Raw genomic sequence first — 26,237 nt, 5'->3', positions numbered from 1 at the left:
CACCAACTTCCTACACAAATATGCACACAGAACTCCATGCAACTGGACACATGTATACACCTAAATATTCAAAAACAATCCCCACACTTACCCGAAGTTATGTTACACAAACACACACACAACCTCCCTGTGCACAGAGATGCACCTTCAGACAATCCATAAACATTATCCCATACAAACGTGGACCCATTCTCCCGGACTCAGTTGTACAAATACACATGCACCTAAAGATTCAAACACACAGATATGATAACACAGGGGTAAGCAACCCCTGGCACACGTGCCAAGAGTGGGAGATGAACCTATTTTCATCGGCATGTGAGGCAGGAGCTCAGCCTTGTGCCTCCTCTCCCATGCAGCCGGGAGTGTACTCAAAGCCATGCCCTTTGTGGGTTAACAAAAGACCAGCTAATGCTACCAACCACCACCTAAATGGTAAAGCTCTGCATCCTCATTTATATATTAATGAAGCTTTTGTAAATGGGACTATTAATGACTTTAAAAAGTAACACCGGACACTCGGACCATATCTAGAGATCAAAAGGTCAAATTTTGGCACTCTGCCTCGGACAGGTTGCTGACTGCTACACTAACCCATATATGCCAAGGCCCCTTACTTAGAAGGGATGGCGCTTATTTTTAAGCAAAATACATGCCAATTGCTTAATGTTCCCCAAAGCAATCCCAGTTCAATGGACTTTGCAGAATCATAGACACTGGGGCAGAAAAGGATTTCAAGAGGCAGGACCAAGTATACCCTAGACCACTCATGACCAGGCCTGCCAATAGGGAGGGCAAAGGGGGTAGCTGCCCCTGGGCCTGGCATTTCAAAGGGGCCCACAATTCCAACCACTGATGTAGTAGAAGTGGCTAGAGCTCCAGGCCCTTTTGAAAAACTGCAGAGCGCTGTGCTGCCCCTCCATGCGCAGTGATGGGAGGAGCCCAGGGCTGACTGCCCTAAGTCCCAGCCCTTCCTCCACTGGCCACACCCCTTCTGGGGATGGGCAGCTGGGCTCCTTTCCCACCCTGTCCCCAGGCACTGCTGCTCATGAGGCATATTTGCCCAACCTGTTCTTCAGCATTTTCACTGATGGGAACCCCACAACCACCCTTAGCGCTTATTTCAGCACTCAGGGTTACAAAGTTTCTCTCTGTCTAACTTAAATCTCACCTACTGCAGAATGAGCTCATTGCTTCTAGTCCTACTTTTAGTGAACAAGGAGAACAACGGATCACCATCCTCTTCATAATGGCCCATAACATATCTGAAGATGCATCAGGTCCCCCCTCAGTCTTCCTTTCTTAAGTCTAAATTCACCCAGCCCCTGCCATTGAGCAGTACTATTCCCCATTTTGTAGTTGTACATTCTTTTTTTCCTTCCTGAGTGTAGTACTTTGCACCTGTCTTTCTTGAATTTCCTTTTATGATTCAGGCCCTTTTTTGAATATCTCTGGGTTATTTTGAATTCTAATCCACCACTTCACAGTGCTTGCAAGCCTCCCAGCTTGGGGTTATCAGCAAATTGTACAAGCATATTCACAACTCCATTATCCAAGATATTAATGAAAATATGGACTAGAACTAGATCAAAGAGAGCCACCTATGGGAATGCTCTAAACCTGCGGTGTCCAATATGCTTCCTGTTCACCACATTTGGCGAATAGGAAACCGCGGTGTGGCAAAATGGAGCGCCCTCTGCCTGCTCCACACACGCGCCCCACCATTTGGTGAGACAAGCACGTGGCAGCAGCAGCAGAGGCAGGTCCTCCTGCAGCTCTGAGCCACCAGTTCCTGTGGCCATGGCAGGCCACTGCATGGCTCCAGGTATGTCTCACTCATGCAAAGGGCACCAACTCCAGCCATGGCTTGTGCAGCTATGGTGAATAATCTCGGGGGAGAGGGTGAGGGTGCCTGGCTCTGGAGGGTGGTGGTACTCAGCAAGGGGCGTGGGCTGTGGTGATTGTGAACTTTCTTTTGGACACCACTGGTCCAGATCCATTCCCCAAGTGTGACAGCAAAGTACTGTTGGAATATGATTTTTCAACAGTTTTGCACCTACTGTACAGTAACTTCCTCCCCAGCTTGTTTAAGAGAATGTAATGTGGGACTTTGCCAAAAGCCTGTTACGATCTTGATACTGCTCATCTATATCTTTTCCCCATCCACTAGACAAATAGCCATGCCAAAGTAGAAAGCTGGGTTGGTTTGGTGTGATTTGTTCTTGACGTATCCATGCAGGCTGTTCCTTATCATCCTTTTGTCCTCGAGGTGCTTACAAACCTGATTGCTTAATAATTTGTTCGTCTCTTTCCAAATATCAAAGTTAGGCTGATTGATCTATAATTCTATGAATCCTCTCCCCCCCTCCAGCCCTCTTAAAAATACATGCTACCTTTGCCTTTCTCTAGTCCTCTGGGTCTCACCTACCTTCTCTGAGTTCTCAGAGATAATCACTAATAGCTAGTTTCAACCTAGTTCCTCAAGTACCCTGGGGTGATTGTTCTCTAGTCCCTCAACTCAAATATATCTACCTTAATTAAATAACTTTTAAGCTGTTCTTTCCCTAGTTTGGCTTATGTTCCTTCCCCTTTGTCGTTAACAGAAATTGTGTTAGGTGTCTGCTCACAATTCACCTTCATAGCGAAGACTGAAGCACAATAGACATTAAACACCTCTGCCTTCTTCATGCGGTCCATAACAAGCTCTCCTTCTCTGCTAATTAGAGGACTTTATATTTTCAGTTGCCTTTTATGTCCCTTGCTTTATATAATTCAGTTTTTTTCACTTGACCTTTTTGATTTTGTCCCTACATGCTTGCACCATTCTTCTGTACTCATCCTTTGCAATTTGTCCATTATTGCCCTTTTTATAGGATTTTTTTGTTTTGATTTTCAGGTAATTAAAGAGCTGCTCATGGAGCTGTATTGGTCTCTTACTGTTCTTCTTAGCTCTCCTTTGCATCAGGAAAGTTTGCTGTTGAGCCTAACATTGTCCTGAGAAACTGCAAGCTCTCTTGGATTCATTTTTCCCTTAGCTTTTTTTTTCATTGTGTCTTTATTCTGCTACTCTCTCTCTCTCTCTCAGAATCATGCCATCTATCATTTCATGATCTCTGTCATGTTGCCTTCAATCTTCAGATTCACAACCAATTCTTTCCTGTTGCCAGAATAAAATCTAAAATGGTTGTCTCTAGGATTACCTCCTCTAGCTTCTGAAACAAAAAGTTTCAATGGACTTAGAAAATATGCCAGTGCTCCCTTCCAAACACCCTAATTATCAGATGTGGAAAAAGTACTCAACAAGTTAGTTGAGTAAAAGTCCAGCTGCTTGGGGGGAATATACTTAAATACAAGTCACCAGTGTCTCCCTGGAAAACTACTTGAGAGTAGAGTATCAGAGGGATAGCCTAGTTAGTCTGTATCTTCAAAAACAATAAGAAGTCCTATGGCACCCTATAGACTAAAAGATATTTTGAAGCATAAACTTCCATGGACAAAGACCCGCTTCGTCAGGTGCACCTGAAGCTTATGCTCCAAAATATCTGTTCGTCTACAAGGTGCCACAGGCCTTGTTGTTGTACGTGAGTAAAAGTACACTCATACCTGCACATACACAAACACACGTCACATCTTTATTGTACTCAAGTACCCAGAAGTGAAAGCAGCTGCATTTTTACTGAAATACACTTTTGGGTACTTTACCCATCTCTGCTAATTACATCTTGCCATTGCTTGCAAGAAGCGTCTCCTCTCAAACTCATAGCCAGTCAGATTTATCCCTGGGCTCAGCCTGTTGATTTCAGTGCAATGGCTTCTCCATTTCTGCTTTGTATTTTAGTACTCAGCAATCAGAACACCAGCCTCTTCTATAGTGCGTTTCTAGGAACACAACAGTAATTGGGCAACGCATAAGTTTCTTAGACCATACATGATCATTATTCAGCAAGTACTTCAGCAGGTATGGATGATCTGCCGCTCCTGTTGGCTACAGATTGCCATTCCCAGCCAATGGAGGCCATGGGAAGCTGTGTCCTGGGCTCACTTAACTAAAGCCCTTTAAGTGGAACAGTGTATCGCCTTAAAACAAGTACAATATCAGGAATTAGTAGAAGCCCAGCAGAGAAATTCCAACAGGGTATGTTATGAATCTAACCAACCATGAGCTTGCTGTAGAAACACAAATAAAAGAGGACTGTGTCACCTCTCAGCTGCTGAAAGCAGGAGTTGCTATCCTCCCCTTCCAGTGAGTGTCGCAGGACCCCATTGCTTGGCTTGGGCCTCTCGTAGTCCTGCTCAGGGAGCATGGCTTGCTCGCTTTCCAACGTGTGCTCTACCCTGGGTGACAGGGACTGTGGGAATCCAAACATCAGGAGGGATGAGAAGAAAAGTAAGGCACCACACAGCAGGAAGCCTGCCCACCACGCGCCGATCCACCGAGGGTCATCCGGGGTGATATCCAGTTTACCTGCAATGGCAAAACCACATGTCAGTGATCCCATGGAAGGGAGAAAAATATGAAGGGTTAAAGAGTGAGAGGGCTAAAGTCAACCACAGAGTAGCATTCTACTGTATATTTGAGAGTTTGTTTGCTTGCCTGTCTGTCTGCTCAAGAACTGTTCCTAAATGGTAAGAGCTAGGGCCACCAAATTTGGCATAAGCTTCCCCCAGTCATAATTTACAGCAAGATCAGGATTTGGTTGTGCCAGGAAAACAGGATGTGCCTGGAATAGGACTGCTTCTCATAAATCCATACAGTAAAGAGACAGAATCACCAAGCAGGTGGAAGGGGCTGGCTGGGTGAGCACCTCCCCACTGGCCAGGACTGCCCCAGCCCTGAGCCTCCCACCCCTCAGGTGTTTTTATGGAGAGTGAGGGGTGCTGAAACTCTCCCCCCCACACACCAATTTGTATGGGAACAGTGCTGTCCGTTCTCCTGCGACAGTGAGCACAGGGAAAGTGCAGTTTGCTGCGTTCCTCTCTCTGGCTGGGGAGCACAGGGGGCAGATGAACCTTGATCGCCCCCAGCTGTGCCCACATCTCACCTGGCCCCAAGCTGCTGTAGTGAGAGAGGGTTGCGGTAGTCCTCTCTCCCCAGGAAAGCCTAAATACTGAACCCCTCCTCTCCACTCCAGGGCAATGCTTTAAACGAAGCACATACATTTTCATTTTATTAAAAAAATAATGAATGGAGTTAAGGACTCAAGCAAACCTAGGGAAATCTTCTGGCCTAGATATAAAACAGAGAGAGAGGAGGATGCTCTATGGGGCCAGGAACCTGGCATCTTGGTGTGTACTCAACCCCAGCAGAATGGAGTTGTGATCCTGCTTAGAACCTCTAGCTCAGTGTTTCCACGAGCAGCTCGCAGGTGTGCTAGGAGCGTCTGGAAAAATAATTCAAAGTTTATGTTATTAAAATCAGATACAATGTTACTTCTTCATTGCTGTGATACCTGATTAAATTACTTCCTTTTGTTTTTACTGCATATGTTGCTGCCTGTCTGTTTGTAGAAATCTTTTGTAAGTATTCCGCATAAAAATATTATTGTTTGGTATTCCGTGGTCTCAAAAAGTTTAAGGAACACTGCTCTAGGGCACAGAACGATGAATTAATATTACTGAAGAAGCCGGGTAGAGGGATCTGATCCCACATTTTAGGGCCGAATGCTTCTGAAACTCAGAAAGGCCCCTTGGCTTTTCTGTGCGACACAAGCTCGCCGACTTGAACTGCCCCAGCACGCTGCCCCCAAGATCTCTGATCCCTTCTCAGTTACACACTCCTGCTCACGCTATCGACAGGCAGTGGGCACTAAGCAAACACAGAGGAAAACAAGCTCCCTGCTCAGCAGAGCTGTCTGTGTTGGTTCACAAGTGCTTTCAGATTTCCTGTGTGTCTGGCATGAGAGAGACAAAGTGCTGGATGCCAAGGTTCAGAGGTACAGGACAGGGACCTCACACCCCGACCCCCAGGACGGAAAAGAAAGCAAACACCAAGACACGTACTCGGGAAGGAACCTCCCCTGCTCCTTTGCCCTCTCAGAAGTGATTCCACTCGTCTTCAACTGAAGGGACCTGGTGGCGGGGTGGGTGGAAACGTGCAGACGATGGGGGAGTGGAGGGATAAGAAGGGCTGCCCTTGCCAGGGGGCTGCGGGGAGGTGGGGAAGGCAGGGAAGAGGAGGGCTGGCTCCAGGGTGGAAAGACAGCTCCTGACATCCCTGTGATAGCTCTTCTGAAGCTGGTACCAGCACTGTGCTCTTCCCATTGGGCAACCTGCCCGCCTATCCCCCTGCCCAGGTGCCAGTCCCCCGTCCCGCCCCAGCACCCGTCACCCAGGCTCCTATCCCTCCCGCAGGCCAGGCGTCTCCAAACGAACGGAGGTGGCTGGAAGGCAGGGAGAGGAGTGCCGATGGTCCCTGCTCCCCAGCAGCCAGTCTGGTCGGTGTGCTGCTACGATTGCGTCAGGTCTCCCCTTCTCCCTGCCCCCGCATGAGGAGGTAGAAACGCAGGCGGGTCCCACGCTCACCCCCATGAGACATTGCGGGGATGGAAAGCACTGGAAGGGGGACACACCTCAGCCCCCCAACATTTCCACGCTGGGGCTCTATCCCCCTCTGCCCCTCCAGTTCTGCTGCTCCTGCCCGCCCCTGTGAACGCCCGTCCTCTGCACTCTCTGCCATCTGCAACATGCCAAAGGCATTGCTACTGCTGGGTCTCAGGGGCTGTCGCCCACCCACATCGGTGCCAGGGCCCCTGAATCTACACACTGGGACTCCTGACACCAGCTGGGTGTCTGTCAGCCTGGCCACGCAGCTCTGCTGGTGCTACCCTGGTATCTGGCTCACGGCTAGCCTCGTGGAGGGTAGGTCTGGGCAGGGCCTGCACAGGGGGCCCAAAACTGGGGCAGCTGCATGTGGCATGTTGGCAGGAGAGCGATATGGCAGGGCTGCCTGCTGAGCAGTAAGAGATGCTGGAGGGCAGGCATGTGATCCCTTTCTCACATGACCCCAGGGGCGGGGATCAAAGCCTGAGCCCACGCAAGCTCTGCCACCTTAGGTTGGGGGGCAAGGGGTAGAGCCCAAAGACTTCAGTCCCAGGCAGGGGGCCTGTAACTGTAGCCCCACTGCCCAGGGCTTGCCAGCCCTAGATAGTCCATTCACTTGTGACTCACTTCCCACTATTTGAGAACCCCTGAATTAGGTGATCACAGTGGCTCCTTCTGGCCTTAGAAAGTCTGTGACTCCAGGTGCCATCCTGAGCAATGAAAATAGAAGGGTGATTAGTAAGAGATAAGAGGAAGCGCTGCCCAGTGGATAGATCCTGGGGTTACGAGTCAGGAGAGCTGGGTACTGGTTCTGAGGCTCTATCACTGACCTCCTGCGGGATCTTGGCCAAGTTACCTGATCTCGCCCATGGCTCTGTTTCCCCTTCCATCCACTGCCTGATTTGTCTGTGGAGTGTAAGCCCTTCAGGACAGGCATTGGCTCTCATGCTGTGTGTGTCCAGCGCCATGCACAATAGGGCCAGATCTCAGGTGGGGTCCCTGGGCACTCTTGTACCACAAATCATGGTGAAATGGATGAACAAAGCGCAGTTAGCAGTGCACTGGGCTTGCTCCTTTGCACTCGCTCACTCGTCGCCCAGTTTCTGTATGTGGCTCCAGGTCTCCCTGATTTCGAACAACAGGTGGAACAGGAGGAGACCTGGAGCCTGTGTGAATGAGTGAGGCTGTGCTGGGCATCACCCAGTAACGGCTCCGCCCTGGAGCACGTTCTGCGGTGCTGGCACCTCAGCCACCCACAGCTAGAGAAGCCCTGGTGAGGCACCTTCCTGGGCAGCTTCTTGCTCTGGTGATCCTCTGAGACATCCCCATGCCCAACTCTCTCTGAAGATGTGTAGCGCAGCTGTCCATCTGAGTGCAAGGACGTGATGGGCACCCTGCGGAGCGCCTCCTTAGGTCCACCTGTTATTCCAAGCCAGTAATAGATCCGGCTTCACTGAAGGCCCTGGGCTACACCCCATTTCCTGGGTGAGATTACTAGGCCAGGACGTGATGTCTTGGCTCCCAGTCTGTATCCCCTCCCCACCTCCAGCAGTCAATGAGCACACTGAAAAAACCCATCTTTAAATCACAGGACTCATTTCTGGGGATAAACTCTGTGGCAAATGAGAAACTGTCTTTCAGCTGGAAACCGTAATATCACGTCCCCTGGGAAAGCCAGGCCAACATGTGCCTCAGCCCCTGGGAGCTCGTTCTTGGTGGGGGCTTGCATGCGTGTGCAGCTGGAATAAGAAGCACCTCTGTTCAGAAGGTGTGTCAGTCTGAAAAGCTGTGTCTGAAGTGAAGGAATCAAGCTGTCTCTCAAGTGGAGAGGGAAGGAGATGCCTCAGTCTCACGGGAAAAGTCTGTAGAGCTCAATAATATTTTTTATTTTTGAGGGACCATATCTGTGAGGACTGTTAGTTTCTCCCTCCAAGATCCACTTCTTCAGCTCCTGGGATTGGTGCCAGCCTGACAGCAAGGCCTCCTGTGTTTTCCCCTGACAGGGTCACTCTCTCCCCCTCACAGCTCTGTCACTGGCCTCTAGAGAAGAGTGGAGTTCAGCCACCTGGAACATTCATTTCCTGGCTGCTGTGCTGAGACTGCAGGTCCAGCTGGGATGTTGCTGCCCTCATTCATCTGAAAACAGACTTAGGCCACCTGCTTAGTTTCCATACAGCAGACCTCAGCTGACAATAACATGAAGGCACCAACCACCTAGGCCAGCCCTGAAAGATCTCTAGTCCCTTGCTGATCGACTGAGTCACTCTGTCCCTCTAGGTTTCCCAAAAGTCATGGTCCAGTATCGTCTTCAGCAATGCCACTGTGGTACTTGGAACAGGCCACACTTGGTTTTCTAGTACAGCAGTAAATGTGGGCTGATCATGTGTACTCTGGAGTGGGTAGAGTCGATAGTCTAATGTGCGCATGGTTAAAGGAGGGTTTTTCTGTCTAGGAGGCAGTGTGTCTTAGTGGACAGAGCACTGGACGGGGCTAAAACATCCTAGATTCTAATTCCTGTTTTTTCCATGGTCCTGCTTGCTATCCTTAAGCAAGACACTTCCTCCCTGCTCTGTGCCTCAGTTTCCCCATCTGTAAAATGGGGATTATGCTGATTGCTTTTGTAAAGTGCTTTGCGATCTACTGATGAAAAGTGCCATGTAAAAACTAGCAGTCCTGTAGCACCTCAATGACTAACAAATTTATCAGATAATGAGCTTCCATGGGTAAGATCCACTTAATCAGATTATACTTACAAAAGCTCATTACTTAATAAATTTGTTAACCTTCAGGTCATACATATCATACCTCTTAAAGCTGGAAGGGACCTTGAGAGGTCATTGAGTCCAGTCCCCTTCCTCTTGGAAGGGTCAAGAACCACCCCTGACACATTTTACATCTTTTAAAATCTGTTTGCATCCAACCCCTAAAGAGCCTCCTCAACAGCTGAGCTCACAGCCCTGGGTTTACAAGCCCAATGCTCAAACCACTGAGCTATCAGGACTGTTTGCAAGTTGCAATGTTACACACTAGCACAGCTACCCCTCTGAGACTAGGTAAAAGCTAGGTATTACTATCAGAGGCTCAAATTCATCATTGATTTAATGCCACTGAAACCAATGGATTAAAAAAAGTCACTCAAGCTACGGCTACACTTGTATTCCCCTTTTGAAAGAGGAATGTGAATAAGGGAAATCAAAAATTCAAATAAAGTGCATAATCTCCTTCCAAAAGAGATTTTTTCAAACAAAAAAAAGCAGTGTAGATGGGGCTTTTTTGAAAATACCTGAAACAAAATAAAGGTACTTTCGAAGATGGTTTATTTTCAAAAAAGCCCCATCTACACTGCTTGTTTACTTTCGAAAGAATCTCTTTTGAAAAGAGATTATGCAAATGAAGTGTGATATATGTAAATCAGCACTTGATTTGTATTTTTGACTTCCCTCATTTGCATTCCTCTTTCAAAAGAGGACTGGAAAGGTAGACTTAGCCTCAATGTTTGAACAAGGAGCACCTTGGAAGAGAAGCTGGGCAGTCAGAGGCTCTGTTCAGTAAGTTACATTTATAGGCAGGTGAGCAGCACAAAAAATCCGAGAGGTTTCCAGAAGAATTGGTACACATCCCCTGTGTATGATAAATCAAGACACAGTGACTGCTCCATGCCTTAGAGGCAATGGTTATAGGCCGGTTCTGAGCTTGGCAAGCCAGTCCCGAAGGACATGCAAAAACCCCTATTTATGGTGCTTCATTGTGTTGCAATGTCACAGAAGTGCAGCACATTCCCGAAGGGGACGACTCCCCTGAAGCAAGGTGAGTGGTACTGACGGAGCCTGCTGGGACACAATGGAGCTGAAGACAAAGGCAGCAGAACAAGGCAAGGAAAAGTTCCACAAAAGGGGAGAAGCTCTGGGGTTTTGCAATGTAGCCAGTCAAGAAAGCAGATTGGTGATTTTATAGCACCCTCTGCTGGCAAAGGGATGACACTGGCAAGGAACAGAGAGTTCTGCTTTTTAAACAACACACCCACCCATCTACAAATATTTAAGCAGGATATACTGAAAACATTTTGACACATGCACATAAGAACTGCCACCTGCACCAGAATACTGATCGCAGGAGGATACAGCCTCTGTCATGGACCAGCACCTAACTTTCCTAACAAGATGTACGAGCATGTGCCACAGCAAAGGGAGTTGGAAAGGCAGAATTATTTTCCCTCACCCTCATAGGCTATGTTGACACTAGAAGCATCTGTCTACAGAAGTTACTGTCGTAATAGATGTTCCAACAAAACTCCTGTCAACATTAAAAGTGGATCGATCTTATGATATGTTCTGATGAGACAAGGGCTCCGAGGAGTGTCTACACAGCTTTTTTGTCAACAAAATGCATTTTGTGTGTTAATGCTCTGCGCCTTTGTCTATAAAACCCTAGTTTTGCCCACAAAACTCTCTAGCATAGATGACCATAATGTATAACAAGCAGTCCTGAAACACCTTGATGACTAATACATTTATTGATGAGGAGTAACAAAGAGGAAGCCATGCTAGTCTATACACTATCAAAACAAAAAGCAGTCAAGCAGCACTTTAAAGACTAGCAAAATGGTTTATTAGGTGAGCTTTCGTGGGACAGACCCACTTCTTCAGACCATAGCCAGACCAGAACAGACTCAATATTTGAGGCACAGAGAACCACAAACAGTAAGCAAGGAGGACAAATCAGAAAGAGATAATCAAGGTGAGCAAATCAGAGAGTGGAGGGGTGGGGGGGAAGGTCAAGAATTAGACTGAGCGTGATGGGAACTTTCTGAGTCGCTATAGGGGATTGTCTGCATACTTGGCTCAATCTAATTCTTGACTGCTTTTTGTTTTGACTTATTGATTGAAGTAATCAGCTTTTGTTGGTAAGACCAATGAAATCTCATTACCTAGTAAATTTGTTAGTTGTTAAGGTGCTACAGGACTGCTTGTTATTGTGAAGTTACAGACTAACACGATAACCCCTCTGAAACTTCTAATGAATTTGTTCTGTTTGTTCTGTTTTCTTTTTTTCCAAATATAAGCAGGCGAGAAAACAAAATTGGGACTTCCTGGTTTCCTTCTTACTTCTGTCTTCTTGGGAAACTTGGGGGAAATGACTGACCCCATGGGGCTGCCATTTCCCCATTGGCCACATGGAAATACGGCTTGAAGTCCCTAAACTATCTCCCTTGAAGTTTTGTTTTTGGCTAACGGAATAAAGCGAGAGTATTATTACAGCTAGACGGTGTCAAAATGTGAATTCTTTTCCAGTGATAACTAGTGTCAAACAACATGAAACATTTTTAGGTCATTCTGACCCTCAATCCTATTTTTAGATGACATGATTCAAAACGAATAACAATCATTTCAAGTGAAACTGGAAATTTCTGATTTGCATTTTTGGGGATTTTCTGCCTCATCCTGCTTTTCAATAGACAAAAAGAACAAATCAAAGTGAAACATTTTCGTTTTGAAGCATTTCATCAAGAATTGGAAATTTTCAAATCCACAAACAAGATGAAAATTCACCTAATTGAAAAATATTTTTAACCAGCTCTAGTTAAGATGTTTTTCTATTGCTAAGTGTTATCAGCACCCTGGCAGGAATGACTATTTGTTTCTGTGAGGATTTTACCCATATAATTAATATCGAAGTTCTACCAAATGCACATTAAAAGTTCAATTCTAAAAAGTCTTGCCTATGGGCTTGCTTTAACACTCACAACTAGGCCCCCTCTGACTGAAGTAACTGCTTTGGCTTCAGCGGAGTTCTTCACAGGCATAAAATTAAACATGCTTATGTCTTTTTACAGAATCAGGGTTTAAATAATAAATTATTTTATTTCCCCTCTCCTGCACCATGAACATTTTATTATCCATCACCCTAGCGTTTCTTTTCTCTTTGCCCCTCACAGGCATACTGGGCTAATGTGCTGAAGTCAGCTTGGTATCGACACTCGGGAGAACCTTGCCCAGGACTGACCCCAGTGGACAGAGGTAATCCAGGAGCAAGTGGCACACTTTGAGAGGTCCTACCACAGTGCAGATGAGGAGAGGTGGAGAAGACAAAAAGGGCACCAAAAACTGCCCTGGCCTCCTCCAACAACTACCAAATACTTGCCCCTTTTGTGATTAGACCTGCGGCTCCAGAATTGGGCTCACCAGCCATCAATGGACTCACAAATGGGAGGGTGACATGAAGACGTCCTACTCATTATTGAGTGACCAAGAAGGAGAATGTAACTGGATTCAACTGGCAAAAAATATCATCTCTAGTAGGACAGGAGACGGCTCTAGAGACATTTATAATACGGAAGAACAGAGCAGGGTTCAGGGTGGAGAGTCGCATAGTGACTATCACCAAGAGAGGTGGTGTGCACGCAGCACCAAAAGACATTTCTTTGCTGGTATGTGCATATCTAGGCTGCAGAAATTTCCTGTAGTGGCAACATGGGGAGTTTGCTCTCCACAGCTCACACAGTCCTTGCTCCCTTGGTACAGCCTGCACGCAATGATGCCCGATGGGAGCAACTCCCAGCTACTTCCAGCCTCCTCTCCACGGGAATCAGGGTGAAAGGTTTGGAATCCCACCCAGAAGCTGAGTCTCACTCCAAAGGATCCCTGAAGAGATTCAGCCAGACAGGTTTTATGGGTGAAAATCAGCAGCTTAGTTCTGTAATACACCATTAATGCTTCCAACAGCCACTCAAACAATTTTCCTTACTTGTGTCAATGAAGACAGCGTCCACATAGATTTTGGTACAGAAGGAGCCCAAGATAAATCCACAGGCTGGTCCAAACACCAGCATTGTAAACAGGATCCCTGCAAAGAAGCAGAAAACAACACAGAAATTGATTAGACACAAATGGTTCATTGCATATTGGGCTAACTCCTGGTCCCACGGCTGTCAGACAAGATACTGCGAAGAGTGGAGATATGCTGGTTGGACACACACTTTGAACACAAGCACCCCCACCTCCCAAAATGCTCTTTGCTCTGCCCCAGCTCCTAAGAGGAAAGAGATGGGTGGAACTGACTGTCAGGAAGGATTTTCCATCCACCTGAAGGAATGGTTGTGAGGCATGTTGGGGACCACTCGGACCAAGGAAGGAGCTCAGTCACTGCCTGCCCTGTAATCTTGGGTGCTCTTTATGCTGTGCAGCTTTGCTTATCCTGGCTTCCTCAGCCTAGTTACGCTCTACAGGGTAATCCCAAGTCCTTCCAGTCTCCCCAAGCTCATCCACACTGAATTCTTAATGAACAGCTACGTGGACTTTTCCTGTCTGGTTCATCACCAGCTAAGGTGTGAAACCCCTCCTCCAGCCTGCTTGAAGATGCACTCTCCATAGCATTTACATAGCAGAGACGTGCTTGAGGTAAAAATGAACAAGAAGCTCATTTAACAGAAATCCCTGAGTCACAGATGAAATGGGGAGGGGAAGCAAACATCAAGTTACATAGAAAACAAATATCAACATGGAACCTCAGGCTTTACGTTATCAAATTAAACACAGCCCTATTCTAGTACAAGGCACCTATTGCCTTTGAAGAGCATCCCAGCACAACTCACAACTGCAAGGGTAAGCACGATTTCACAGACAGCTTCCCACCTAAATCTGGGTAGATTTCACTTGAAAACTCTTGATTTTCAAAATGGGTTGCTTTCTCTCTCCCTCTGAGACTATGGTGGCTCCTGGTTACAGAGAACAGGAAATATTCCCTTCCAATAGCCAGTGTCTTCCCATTAAGTGTAATGGCTCACCATTTGTCTTCTCCTAGTGGCTTGGAGCTAGTTTTATCTGGGTGGGGATGCAGCCCCACCTGGGCTGATTGCCCATCTTCCCATTGGAAGGTGGGCCTGAATGTTGTAGCACAAATTATGAGAACAGTTTTATATCTTCAGACAAATACACTGAGCCGCAGCCTGGATTATTCTATTTACTTCCCAAAATCCACAAACCTGGAAACCCTGGACGCCCTATCATTTCAGGTATTGGCACTCTTACCACCAGACTATCCAGTTACATGGACTCCCTCCTCAAACCCTATTCCACCAACGCTCCCAGCTATATCCGAGATACCACCGACTTCCTGAGGAAATTACAAAACATCAGAAAAGTTCCTGATAACGCCATGGTTGCCACAATGGATATAGAGGCCCTGTACACTAATATTCCACATAAAGACGGATTACAAGCAATCAGGAATACCATCCCTGACGCCACCACAGCCAATCTGGTCTCTGACCTCTGTAACTTTGTTCTCACACACAATCATTTCCGTTTTGGGGACAATTTATACCTCCAGATTAGTGGAACTGCTATGGGCACCCGCATGGCCCCACAATATGCTAATATATTTATGGCTGACCTGGAACAACGATTCCTTGGCTCTCGTCCCCTATTACCACTCCTCTACTTAAGATACATTGATGACATCTGTATGATTTGGACCCATGGTACAGAGGCTCTAGAAGAATTCCACAGAGACTTTAACAATCTACACCCCACCATCAACTTATGCCTCGATTACAACATGCAAGAGACACATTTCCTGGACACTACAGTACTAATCAAGGATGGCCTGATCAGTACCACACTGTACCAAAAACCTACTGATCGCTATACTTATCTACACCTTTCTAGTTTTCATCCTGCACACGTGACTAGATCCATTGTTTACAGTCAAGCTCTTAGGTACAATCGCATTTGCTCTGATCCAACTGACAGAGACCAAAAACTACAAGAACTTTACCAAATATTCATAAACCTGAATTGCCCACCAGGAGAAGTAAAAAAACAAATCAACAGGGCCAGACGAATACCAAGAGACCAGCTACTCCAAGATCCGCCCAAAAAAGCCAAGAACAGAACACCACTGGTCATCACCTACAGCCCCCAACTCAGACCACTGCAATGAATTATTAAAGACCTACAACCTATCCTTAATCAGGATGCTACACTCCAGAAGGCTCTGGGTGACATGCCTGTTCTCTCCTACAGACAACCTCCCAACCTCATGAGGATCCTCACTAACAGCCACAGTCTATAACCCAGGAATACCAGTCCTGGAACCTTTCCCTGCAACAAAGCCCGCTGCCAGCTTTGTCCACATATCTTCTCTGGAAATACCATCACTGGACCTAACCAGGTTACTCACAGAATCACAGCCACTTTCTCATGCTCCTCTACTAACATCATGTACGCCATCATGTGCCAACAATGCCCAGATGCTTTGTATATTGGACAGACTTCTAACTGCCTTAGACAAAGGGTCAATGGGCACAAAACAGACATCAAAACACTCCAGAGCCACAAACCAGTTAGTCAACATTTTAATGGAATGGGGCATTCTGTCAATGACCTAAAGGTATGTGTGTTACTGAAGAGGAATTATCGCACCGTTCTGGAGAGGGAAACAGCCGAGCTGGCTTTCATATTCAAATTTGGCACATTAACACATGGTTTAAATCGCAATGGGAACTTTCTGAGTCACTATAGGGGCTCCTCTGCATACTTGGCTCAATCTAATTCTTGACCTTCCCCCCCACCCCCCACTCTCTGATTTGCTCACCTTGATTATCTTTTTCTGATTTGTCCTCCTTGCTTACTGTTTTTGGTTCTCTGTGCCTTAAATATTGAGTCTGTTCTGGTCTGGCTATGGCTTGAAGAAGTGGGTCTGTCCCACAAAAGCTCACCTAATTAACTATTTTGCTAGTCTTTAAAGTGCTACTTGACTGCTTTTTGTCTTGACTGCTGTCTGCATATGTACCTCACAATGAACACCAAGTGCAGAACATTACAAGCTTTCACAGGAGACCTTACTTGACCTATTTTTATGCACAACAGGACTGTAAACAACCAGTTAATTTAATTGCTTATTCTTTGGGGTTCAGACTCCCTGTTATTGCATTGGGCATCTGAACTGGATTATCATGGTAAGTGCATCAAATAGTTTATGGAGCCAGAGGTGTCCAAGTCTCAATGGATGGGGTCTCTTCCCAGGAGGCCTTGCTATGAGCACAAGCTACACCAGACATGACTATTCTCACCAGCAGATTACTCAGGGAAATCTTCATCTTTGTCCAGCCAGGCTAAGTAGCATCCCTTTATCAGACAGGTCTGGATGCTTTCAGTGCCTGGGGCCAATCAATCTGTGACATATGGAGATGGCATAATGTACAGTGTACATGGGTCTTTTCAGCTATTGAAATGTTCCCTTAAAGTTGCAACTCCCAACCTGCCGTTCCTCTGATATGTTCCAGCACCACAATGTTCATGAGGGTGGGTGAAAGGGGTGTAGTCTTGACATCAAAGCAACTGACTGGGGAGGTGTGGGGCCTGCAAGAAGCTGAGTCCCTGTGCCGGGGGACATTTCTCTCCGCAACACCCTCTGCCTCTATCTGTGGTCTATGCATTGAACTCACACTTTCGTTTGGCAGTGGGATGCATCCTTTGTCCATAAGTGAAGCCAACCCGAGGAGCTGTCTGCCCCTGCCCTCACATCTTGATGGCTCGGTAACAACACTGGTTAACCCCACATCCTCCCAGCCCTGTAACCTGAAGCATTATTTCATCATAAAGCATTTTCTCAAAGTGAAATTCTTGGCAATCAATGAAATGATCTGCACAGCTAGGGGGTCAGGAGGAGCAAGAGAAAAGCATTGTAAATACACGTGAACATCAACTCTACTTGAAACAAAAGCCAGGCTGGGAAGAATGGAAGAGTTGGTCTGGCCAGAAATAACAGTGCCTTAGTTCAGAGTGTATGCAATCCCTTCAGGAGCACAGCTTTGTTTTACTCACTAAAGCTATGATGCACAATGAAACTGCTATCCACCTCCTCACCAATACCACTACCAAAATCAAGAGCAGACATGGGAGAGAGAGAAAGGAAGAGGCCAAGAGAAAAGAAAATTTCTGAGAAGATATTTATGAAGGCTGTGAGGGAGAGATTGTGGTTTAAGTAACAGGCTTGGAGACTGGGATTTAATTCCTATCTCCAGTGCAAACTGTGGATGTGACCTTGAGTAAGTCACATATGGTAGAAATTTTAAAAGCACTTTATGCATTTAAATCATGTGGAAAGGCAATGGGACTTGTACTCCTTAAACACCTAGGCTCCTTTGAAAATCCAAGCTTTAACCTTGTGGCGCTCCACTTCTCCATCTGCAAAACCACTTCTCCGTCTGCAAAGCGAGGGTACTTTCCCACATCGGTGAAGCAAGGGCACATTCACTAGTGTATGCACATTAGGTATGTGCATGCAGAGCCATCCCATCACATTCCAAGGCTATCACAGGGCAGGTGAGACATAGCTTTCTGCAGCTTCGAATGAAATGCACGCGGTCTTGAGCTGGGGCTCAGAAGTCAGCCTAAATCAGCTGTGATTTGGACCTGACCTGTTCTCCAAGGCAGGGGGACCAGTCCTTCTTTGTGACCACAAGTTGCACCTGCTGATTTTCACACCGTGTTTGGTGCTCTCTGGAGCACTGTGAAAGTTCAGGGCCTGCTGCTTGTTGCTGACACAGGATCACAGGGGTCGGTCGGTCACACCGGGCACGTCACAAGAGCCTGAATTCTAAAATCCTGAATCCTCCGTAATAGAGTGACTGGAGGCTGTGGGAGTTTGGGCTGAGGAAAGGCTGAGTTTTGTCACATGGTGATTTCCAGCGCAGCCACACATCCCAGTTTCAGCTGAGTCAGCCTCCAGGAGTATGTGAGCAACCCCACTGAACCAGAGCTTGGTTTGGGACTGCAACAACTGAGAAAGGGACAGAGCGGAGGGAGAAAGCATATGAGAAAGGGGGCCCCTTTTCTAAAGCAGGGTGTGCACAAGAAGGTGCTAGGTGAGCTTACAAAACAGTCCGAGACCCTGATCACTCTGAAATTTCACCACTAGAGGGTGCTGTAGGACTAACATGTCAACTAAAAGAACAGGAACTTTTAAAATATCCTTAGCTAAGCCATTCAATTACCTTTCACCCTAAGGTTCATTGCAGCCCTATCAACACCACCTCCTTTTTTTTTTTGTCTTTGACTTCCCTTAAAAACTTCCTTAAAAATCAAGCTTGTAGCAAGCTCTCTCCATGATCCTCTTCAAAGGGTCCCATCTTAACCCCCTCCTTGTAAATAACAAAATGTTACAGTATTGGCATTTAAAATACAACCTAGCTCATTGGAAGGTACCCAAAGCACAGCCATTCTGCACTCACCATGCAGGTGGAGGGGAAAGGCAGTTCACTGGGTAGGGCGATAGCCTCAAATCTATGACAGTTTCATGCAAGACCTTGGGTAAGCCACTTAGGTGCTCTGTGCCTCAGTTTCCCATATGTGCAGCAGTATAACAGCTTTGCCACACTTCACAGGAGTGCTGTGGGGACAAATATACTAAAGACTGTGAGGTGCTTAGAGGTCTGCAGTGATGGGGACCATGTAAGTGCCTAAGATAGGTGGACCTTGCATGAGCTTCAACAGGCCATACCACAGTTTGGGACAGGAGTTGACGAATATTGTATCCAGATTTAGGGGAGGGTAGTAATACACGTTAACATTTGTCAATCACACCCTTCCTTTTACAATAATCCCCTTGTGATCTCTAATGATCCTGCTCATTAAGAACTTGCTTCTATCTCCTGCATCAGCACCAAAGAGCTCCTAATGGCATTATGGAGCAGGAGCTATTTATTAGTAGAGACAGTCCTGAGCTGACACTGTCCCAAACTTGGGGGGAGGCAGAGGGTACAGTATGAAAAAAAGAGGGTGTTTTAAAATTCTGAATCCTGGGGCCTGGACTATCTCCATTTGTTATGCCTTTTCCAGGATTTGCCTCTGGCTTTGAAATCAGCAGCAGGGCTGACAGCCACTGAAGGCCCAGGGGGAAGATGAGGGGGAGGCGGCGCAACAAACCTAAAGGGGTGGAGCCTTGGGCAAAAGGGGCAGGGCTAATGGCAATCAGCCCTTAGCTCTGCCTGGAACATGGTTCTGCCCTCCCCCCAGCCCTCAGAAGCCATACAGAGTAGCAGAGTAACACTCCCGCAGCATTTCAAAGGGCCTGGAGCTCCCGGCTGCCGCCGCTGCCACAGTAGCTGAGTTGCAGCCAGGAGCACTGTGCCCCTATGATTTTCCAGGCCTACCAATGGGGGTGGGAGGAGGCGATCAGGTTGGTTTGATCGTGTACCACATGAGGGACACCCAGGCCACGCTGATTTGCTAAAGGAAACTTATCCTTTCCAGTGGGCCATGATCTGTACTCAGCAGAAAACAGATTTTGGGTTGTCTCAGCCCAACTGTAATCCGTGGCAGCACTCTGACTGCAACAGGTCCAAGGACTGGCCTGGTGTGTCTGATTTCAGCCTCTTTGCTTTTTTGGGTTGCATTCGTGCCTCTCCCCCAGCTTGGGCTCAGCGGCAGAGTGTCATCCTCCTCCTCCCTCAATAACAGATGTGGGCACTGTTTGCCTTGGAAAGGGAGCTGTCCTGGTTCTGGGGTGAGCTGCATTCACTCCAGCCAGCAGTCTGGTTTTCCAGGTAACGTTCACAGTTCCCTGTGTTAACCAGTGAGGAAGGTCCTCTTTCTCACCATTTGATTCCTATTAAGGGTCAATAATGGAGCTGGGCACGAACCAGTTTTCCCATTCCAGGAAAATTGTTTGAGATTTCCAATCTCAAATGAGTATGAAAAGTCACAATGTGAAAAATACAGTAACAACATAAGAACAGCCATATTGAGTCAGACCACAGGCCCATCAAGCCCAGTATCCTGTCTTCCGATAGTGGCCAATGCCAGGTGCCCCAGAGGGAACGATCATTCCCTGTCGCCCATTTCCAGCCTCTTCCAAATGAAGGCTAGGGACACCGTCCATGCCCACCCTGGCTAATAGCCATTGATGGACCTCTCCCCCATGAACTTATCTAGTTCTTATTTAAACTTTACTATAGTCTTGGCCTTCACACCATCTTCCAGCAAGGAGTTCCACAGGTTAAACACGCATTGTGTGAAAAAATATTTCCTGTTGTTTGTTTTAAACCTGCTGCCTATTAATTTCATTTGGTGACCCCTAGTTCTTTTGTTGTGAAGAGTAAATAACAATCCAAGAAGTCAATACATAAAAATGGACACAAATGTTTTGTTTTGATTTCAAGGTCTTCATTTTAAAAAACCCTTAAATGTCAAACCAAAGGTCATTTCAAACAAAGGTAAACATTTTTTGCTTTGAAAATGTCATAATGCAACTTTTTTGAAATTTTCTCAATTTTTTTTCCCACTTGAAAAACATTTTAAAAAGAATTAGCTCCTTCCCACATGTTTTGTTTTCAACAAATCAGCAAAAAAGTTCATCAAAATATTCCTGACCCGCTCTAGTCAATGACAATAAAAAACCTAAGGCTTCAGTCAGGCTTGTCATTAAACCTCACCAAGCACTGCACTGAGGGGAGGGGAGGAGTGATAAGTAGTATCACTACTCCCACTGCACATAAGGAGGAACCAAGGCACAGAGAAGGTGAAGTGATCTGCCCAGAGTCACACAGCAGGTCAGCGACAGCTGGGAAACAAACAGATTTAAATACATGGATTTTGATGTTGCAACAGAGATCTGTTGTTAGGCAAACCCTCCTATGTGTTGCTGCTGAAGAGAGATTGAAGCGAACTCAGGTTCCCTGTGTTTGCAATGAAAAGTGGGAGAAATGTCTGTCTTGAATCCATGTAGTGAGTTAACATGGGAATAACTTAGGGTATGTCTTCGCCACCTGGAAAATCGACCCTGGCTGGACAGATCTTCCAGGGTTCAATTTTGCACGCCTAGCAGGGACGTGTGAAATTGCACAGTCTGGGCTTGGCCCTGTATTCCTCAGTCTCGCGAGGGGAAAGGAGGTCAATGGGAGAGTTTCTCCTGTCGACCTTCCTCTGCGAGAATGGCCAGGTAAGTTGATTGTAGATAAGTTGATTCCAGCTATGCAATTGCCACAGCTGGAATTGCTTATCTACAATCGACTTTAAGGTCTAGTGTAGACCTGGACTCACAGCAGAAATGCTTCTTGGCTGGAAGAAACACCATACCAAAGTGACAGACGTGCTTGTGCTTTAGTGAGCCTGCTTCATGCTTGTTTTCAGGAGGAGATCACTGGTGAAGAGCAGCCCCAGTGCACGGCAGTGGGCTGGAGAAAGGCAACACATCACAGAACAAGAAGCAACTCCCTGCAAAGTCACCTGGTGCTAAGCAGTAAATGCCAATTCCACTGCACGTGCTGCAGCAAGAGGGCACCTTCCAGAGAAGAACATGAAGTGAAGCAGGTCAGAGGAAAGCCAGAAAGCTTTGCTGTGATCTTTATTGCAAAGCCTTGCAGAGAGATAAACCTGCCATTTCTCTGCTCTGCCAGCTGCCTCTGAGGAGGGATTGGACCTGATTGAAGTCAGGTTTTGCCCAAAGCAAAAGATGGCTATATTTCACTCCATTCCTGGCACATGACAGGTGCAGGGTGTGAGAGCAGGCAAGACACACCAAGAGGCTGACAATATGTTCTTATCCAAAGGCATTCATGCAAGCATGGCCATTCAGAACCCATAAGTCTAGTTAAGGTCATATAACAGTCTTCATTCCTAACCTCCTGTTTTCACTAATTCAAATTTCCCAAACTATGTATGGGAGTATGTCAAAAGTTGAATTTATTTTAGAGAATGGCTAAGACAGAACGGTAGTGTTGTTTGTCAAGAATATAACATGTAATATATATATATATATATATATATATATATATACACATATATATACACACATACATACCCTGACTCCCTTGAGAATATATATTTGTGTAATGCTCCCTGCAAGATTTAGAGGTATTGGGTTAGGACCTGAGGGCGTATAGCACTTATGTTTGTCCTTGACTTCAACCACTGACTTCAAAGAAACTTTCCATGTGCTTAGAAAGGAACACTGTTTTATAGTGAAGCCTTATGTTGGTGATGAGCAAGAGACAATGAAAGGGGAAAGGTTAACAAGGAGATGAGAGGTGAAGTGACACAGCAGGTATATTAAGGCCTCATAGGATAAATATAAATACATAAACAGTTATTTTTATTTAGAAAGTCTCCCTCAGATGTGAGCATCCTTTTAACACTCCTCAGAAGCCAATGTAGAAAAAGGACAGCTGTATAAAAAGGTGTGAAGGTGACATCCTTGTGGTTAAAATCAAGCAAAATAACAGTTTACTTTAGGGGCTCTCAGTAACTCATCTCTTACTTGTGAGGAAGAGAGACAGTAATTTTAGTGTCTCTCATTAAGTGTGGTCATTTATTCAATCACACTTTGCCCACAGGAGACAATCTATCTGTATTTTGCTGCCCTGACTTTTTTATTTTCGACAATTAAAACGGTCGGGATTAAGTGTCACTACAATATTTTTTGCTTAAAGTTGATTGGAGTATAGAAGTGTAAAAGGGTTGTGCTCCCCACTTACAGGCACCCTCTGGCCAAGTGCCTGTGCTACCCCTGGCCCCCCCCCACTCTCTCTCTCTCTCTCTGGCTATGTTTACACTAGTCCCTTCCTTTTGGAAGGGGCATGGTAATGAGCGAGTTGGGAAGGCACTAATAAGGTGCTACTATGAATATGCAGCACCTCGTTAGCATAATGGCAGCCACATGTGATTCGAAAGCTCTATTTGGTTTTAGGACGACAGGGCTTTTGAAGTCTGGGGAGTGCTTTCGAAAGTGCCCCTCCCCCCCGTCTACATGGGTGGTGCACGATTCAAAAGCGGCGCATTTGAATCCTGTGCAGCTGCCATTATGCTACAAAGGTGCTGCATATTCATGGAAGCACCTCATTTGCATGTTCCCAACTCACTCACTACCATGCCCCTTTTGAAAGGAAGGGGTTAGTGTAGACATAACCCCTGTGTTTATAGAGGCTCTTCAGTGACTCGACCCTCCGTCTGAGTCACACACAGTCTGTGTATAAAATAAAACAAATCCTTTCTGGAGTACAAGTCCAACAGGGCCTCTCTTAGGGCCCCCTTTAATGTGTCTCAGTTTGTTTCCACCCTGCAATAGAGCAGTGACCCCAGGGCTTCCTTCCTGGAGGCAACATTTTGGCCCTCTCAGAGCCCTTTTGTTCCAGACCTTTGGCTGGGTCACAATAGGACAATTCCATGCCTGCCCCCTGAGATTCCTTAAGATCCAGGCTACTTCTCCCCAATGACTAACTGGGAGTTGGGAAGATCTGGCCACACCCTCTACTCTGGGCCCCACTCCAGGGACCCTGTAGATAGCAACTGTCTGCTATATTTGTTCCACTGCTGCTCTAATTTCCATGGCCCTGTGTCATCTTTGCGCATACCTCAGAGCTCTATCTTGTTTTCCGTGAGCTCTCCACACAGAGTTGTCCACGGCACTACTACTCTTCCAGTCTTCACTCCTTGAAAATCTCAAAACAACTACCAGCTGCTCTGTTCTGAAGCTCCCTTTATATGGCTTTCCTTGGCCTGATTGGCTGCTTCGCTTCTAGCCACTCTACCCTCCTTGGAGGACCTCTCTACTGCAGGGAGTGGCAGGACCACTAGGCCTCCAGCAGGAGGCTTCAGGGTTTAGTTTACTCTGTCACAAAGAGCAAACAAAATAAATGCTAATACAAGAACTTGCAGCTATCTGTGCTAAAGTCCCACCTACCACTAAAAATTACTGCACGCTGCACTGCACATAGTAAAATTAACTCAGTTAAAGAAACTAAGAGTTTTCAGGTATTATGTCAGGAACCAGAACATGCTTCTGCAATACCAAGAAGTAGCAGAGAGCTAGAGAAACTGAAAAATCTCATTAATGATTTTACACATGGACTATATAATTCTAGCAAAATGCATCTCCTAATTCCTATCAATCTCTGCAATCAAACCAAGACATTGACAGTCATTTCCTGGTTGTCTGGCTGCTTTACCAAGAGACACTGGGGACTGTGGGATGCTTTAGGGCTGCATAATTCAGGCATAATATTCGTGGCATTGGAAGTATACAAAGCCACAAGCTCCTTTTAAGATTGATTAGATGCCTGAGTGGAGTGGAGGTGTCTGATAACCTCAAACAGTGTGTGCTGTGAGACTTCAGTCCCGTGTGTGTAGCACTCTGAATGTGGGAAATGCTGTGTATTAGGCTTTCCCAAATGAATCGCTGGGTTCAGAGGGGCCTTTAAAGTGAGACAGTACTGTATAGTCTTGGCAGCTGAGTTCAAATGTATAAATTATTATACAGTAGTCTGCCAAATGTCCCTAAGGAAATCAATTCCACTCTCTCTGCCTCAGTTTCCCTAGTTGAAAATTAGGATTACTACCCTGTGTCCTGCATCACAGAGAATTTAAGAACAGATTAGAGCATGAGATTTCTGAATTAGAGTACATATTCAAATTTGACACACTAACATGTGGTATGAACAGAGACATGAACTACCTCACACACTACAAAGATTGTTTCCCTTCCTTTAATGCTGGTAATTATCTCAAACAGGACAATTAATATCAGCCTACCTCTCACTCCCTTCTTTCTATCCTGTTTGATTTGGTAGTTTTTATTGCAATTTTTTTCTTTTCAGTCCTCTGTACTTACATATGTCAGTCTGTATTAGAAACGAGATTGATCTGAAGAAGTGGGTCTGTTCCACAAAAGCTCATCACCAAATAAATCATTTTGTTAGTCTTTAAAGTGCTACATTTCTGCTGCTTTGCTTTGATAACTACCCTGCACTCCTTTGTAAAGCACTCTGAGATCTACTGAAAGAAAGGGATTTAAAGGCAAGATACTATCTTCAGCATATCAGAGACTCTGCCACTACATCCATGAATGGCCTTGGTCAAATCACCTTATTTATCTCTTTACCTCACGTAGGCTACGTCTACACTAGCCCCAAACTTTGAAATGGCCACGCAAATGGCCATTTCGAAGTTTACTAATGAAGCGCTGAAATGCATATTCAGCGCTTCATTAGCATGCGGGCTGCCGCGGCACTTTGAAATTGACACGCCTCGCTGCTGCGTGGCTCGTCCCGACAGGGCTCCTTTTTGAAAGGACCCCACCTACTTTGAAGTCCCCTTATTTCCATCAGCTCATGGGAATAAGGGGACCTCGAAGTAGGCGGGGTCCTTTCGAAAAGGAGCCCCGTTGGGACGAGCCGCGCGGCGGCGAGGCGTGTCAATTTAAAAGTGTCGTGGCCGCCCACATGCTAATGAAGCGCTGAATATGCATTTCAGCGCTTCATTAGTAAACTTCGAAATGGCCATTCGTGTGGCCATTTCGAAGTTTGGGGCTAGTGTAGACACGGCTGTAGAGATGTTAACTGTTCCCTGCTTCAGTGGATGCGTGTGCTACTGAGTTACTGCATCTGAGTGTTAATCTTCACTGTTATTCCCAGCTCCTCACCATAGCCTACAGATTATTGTTAATAAAGAACAACTCTAATTTAACCCTAAATTACTTAATTAAATCCAACCAGTCCTGCCAAGAGGTGGAGGCAAAAGGGGCAGCTGGCTCAGGACTGGAATTTCAAAGGGGTCTGAAGCTCCAGCTGCTGCCACTGCTACTTTGGCAGTGGCCCGTGCTCCAGGCCCCTTTGAAATGCCACGTCAGTTCTGTTCGCCACTCCATGAGTCTGTGACGCATGGGGCCCCAGCACTGCAGTCTGGGTGGTGCTGAGGGCT

The 26,237-nt window shown here is 46.2% G+C and overlaps 1 protein-coding gene across 1 annotated transcript in view; it reads right to left on the bottom strand.

Annotated features, from left to right (window-relative positions):
* The window catches only part of SLCO3A1 (solute carrier organic anion transporter family member 3A1), a 239,262-nt gene that overhangs the window by 45,630 nt on the left and 167,395 nt on the right, over positions 1–26,237 (bottom strand). Inside the window, exons 3-4 of the mRNA XM_075006755.1 lie at positions 13,285–13,383; positions 4,202–4,465 (exon numbers count right to left, since the gene is read on the bottom strand). Coding sequence (XP_074862856.1) covers positions 4,202–4,465; positions 13,285–13,383 — 363 coding nt within the window. The remainder of the gene's footprint in view (positions 1–4,201; positions 4,466–13,284; positions 13,384–26,237) is intronic.

Source organism: Carettochelys insculpta, chromosome 12 (assembly GCF_033958435.1).
Source record: "Carettochelys insculpta isolate YL-2023 chromosome 12, ASM3395843v1, whole genome shotgun sequence".
Lineage (NCBI taxonomy): Eukaryota > Metazoa > Chordata > Testudines > Carettochelyidae > Carettochelys > Carettochelys insculpta.
Note: the sequence above shows the minus strand (reverse complement) of the source record. Positions and strands in the feature narration are given on the sequence as shown.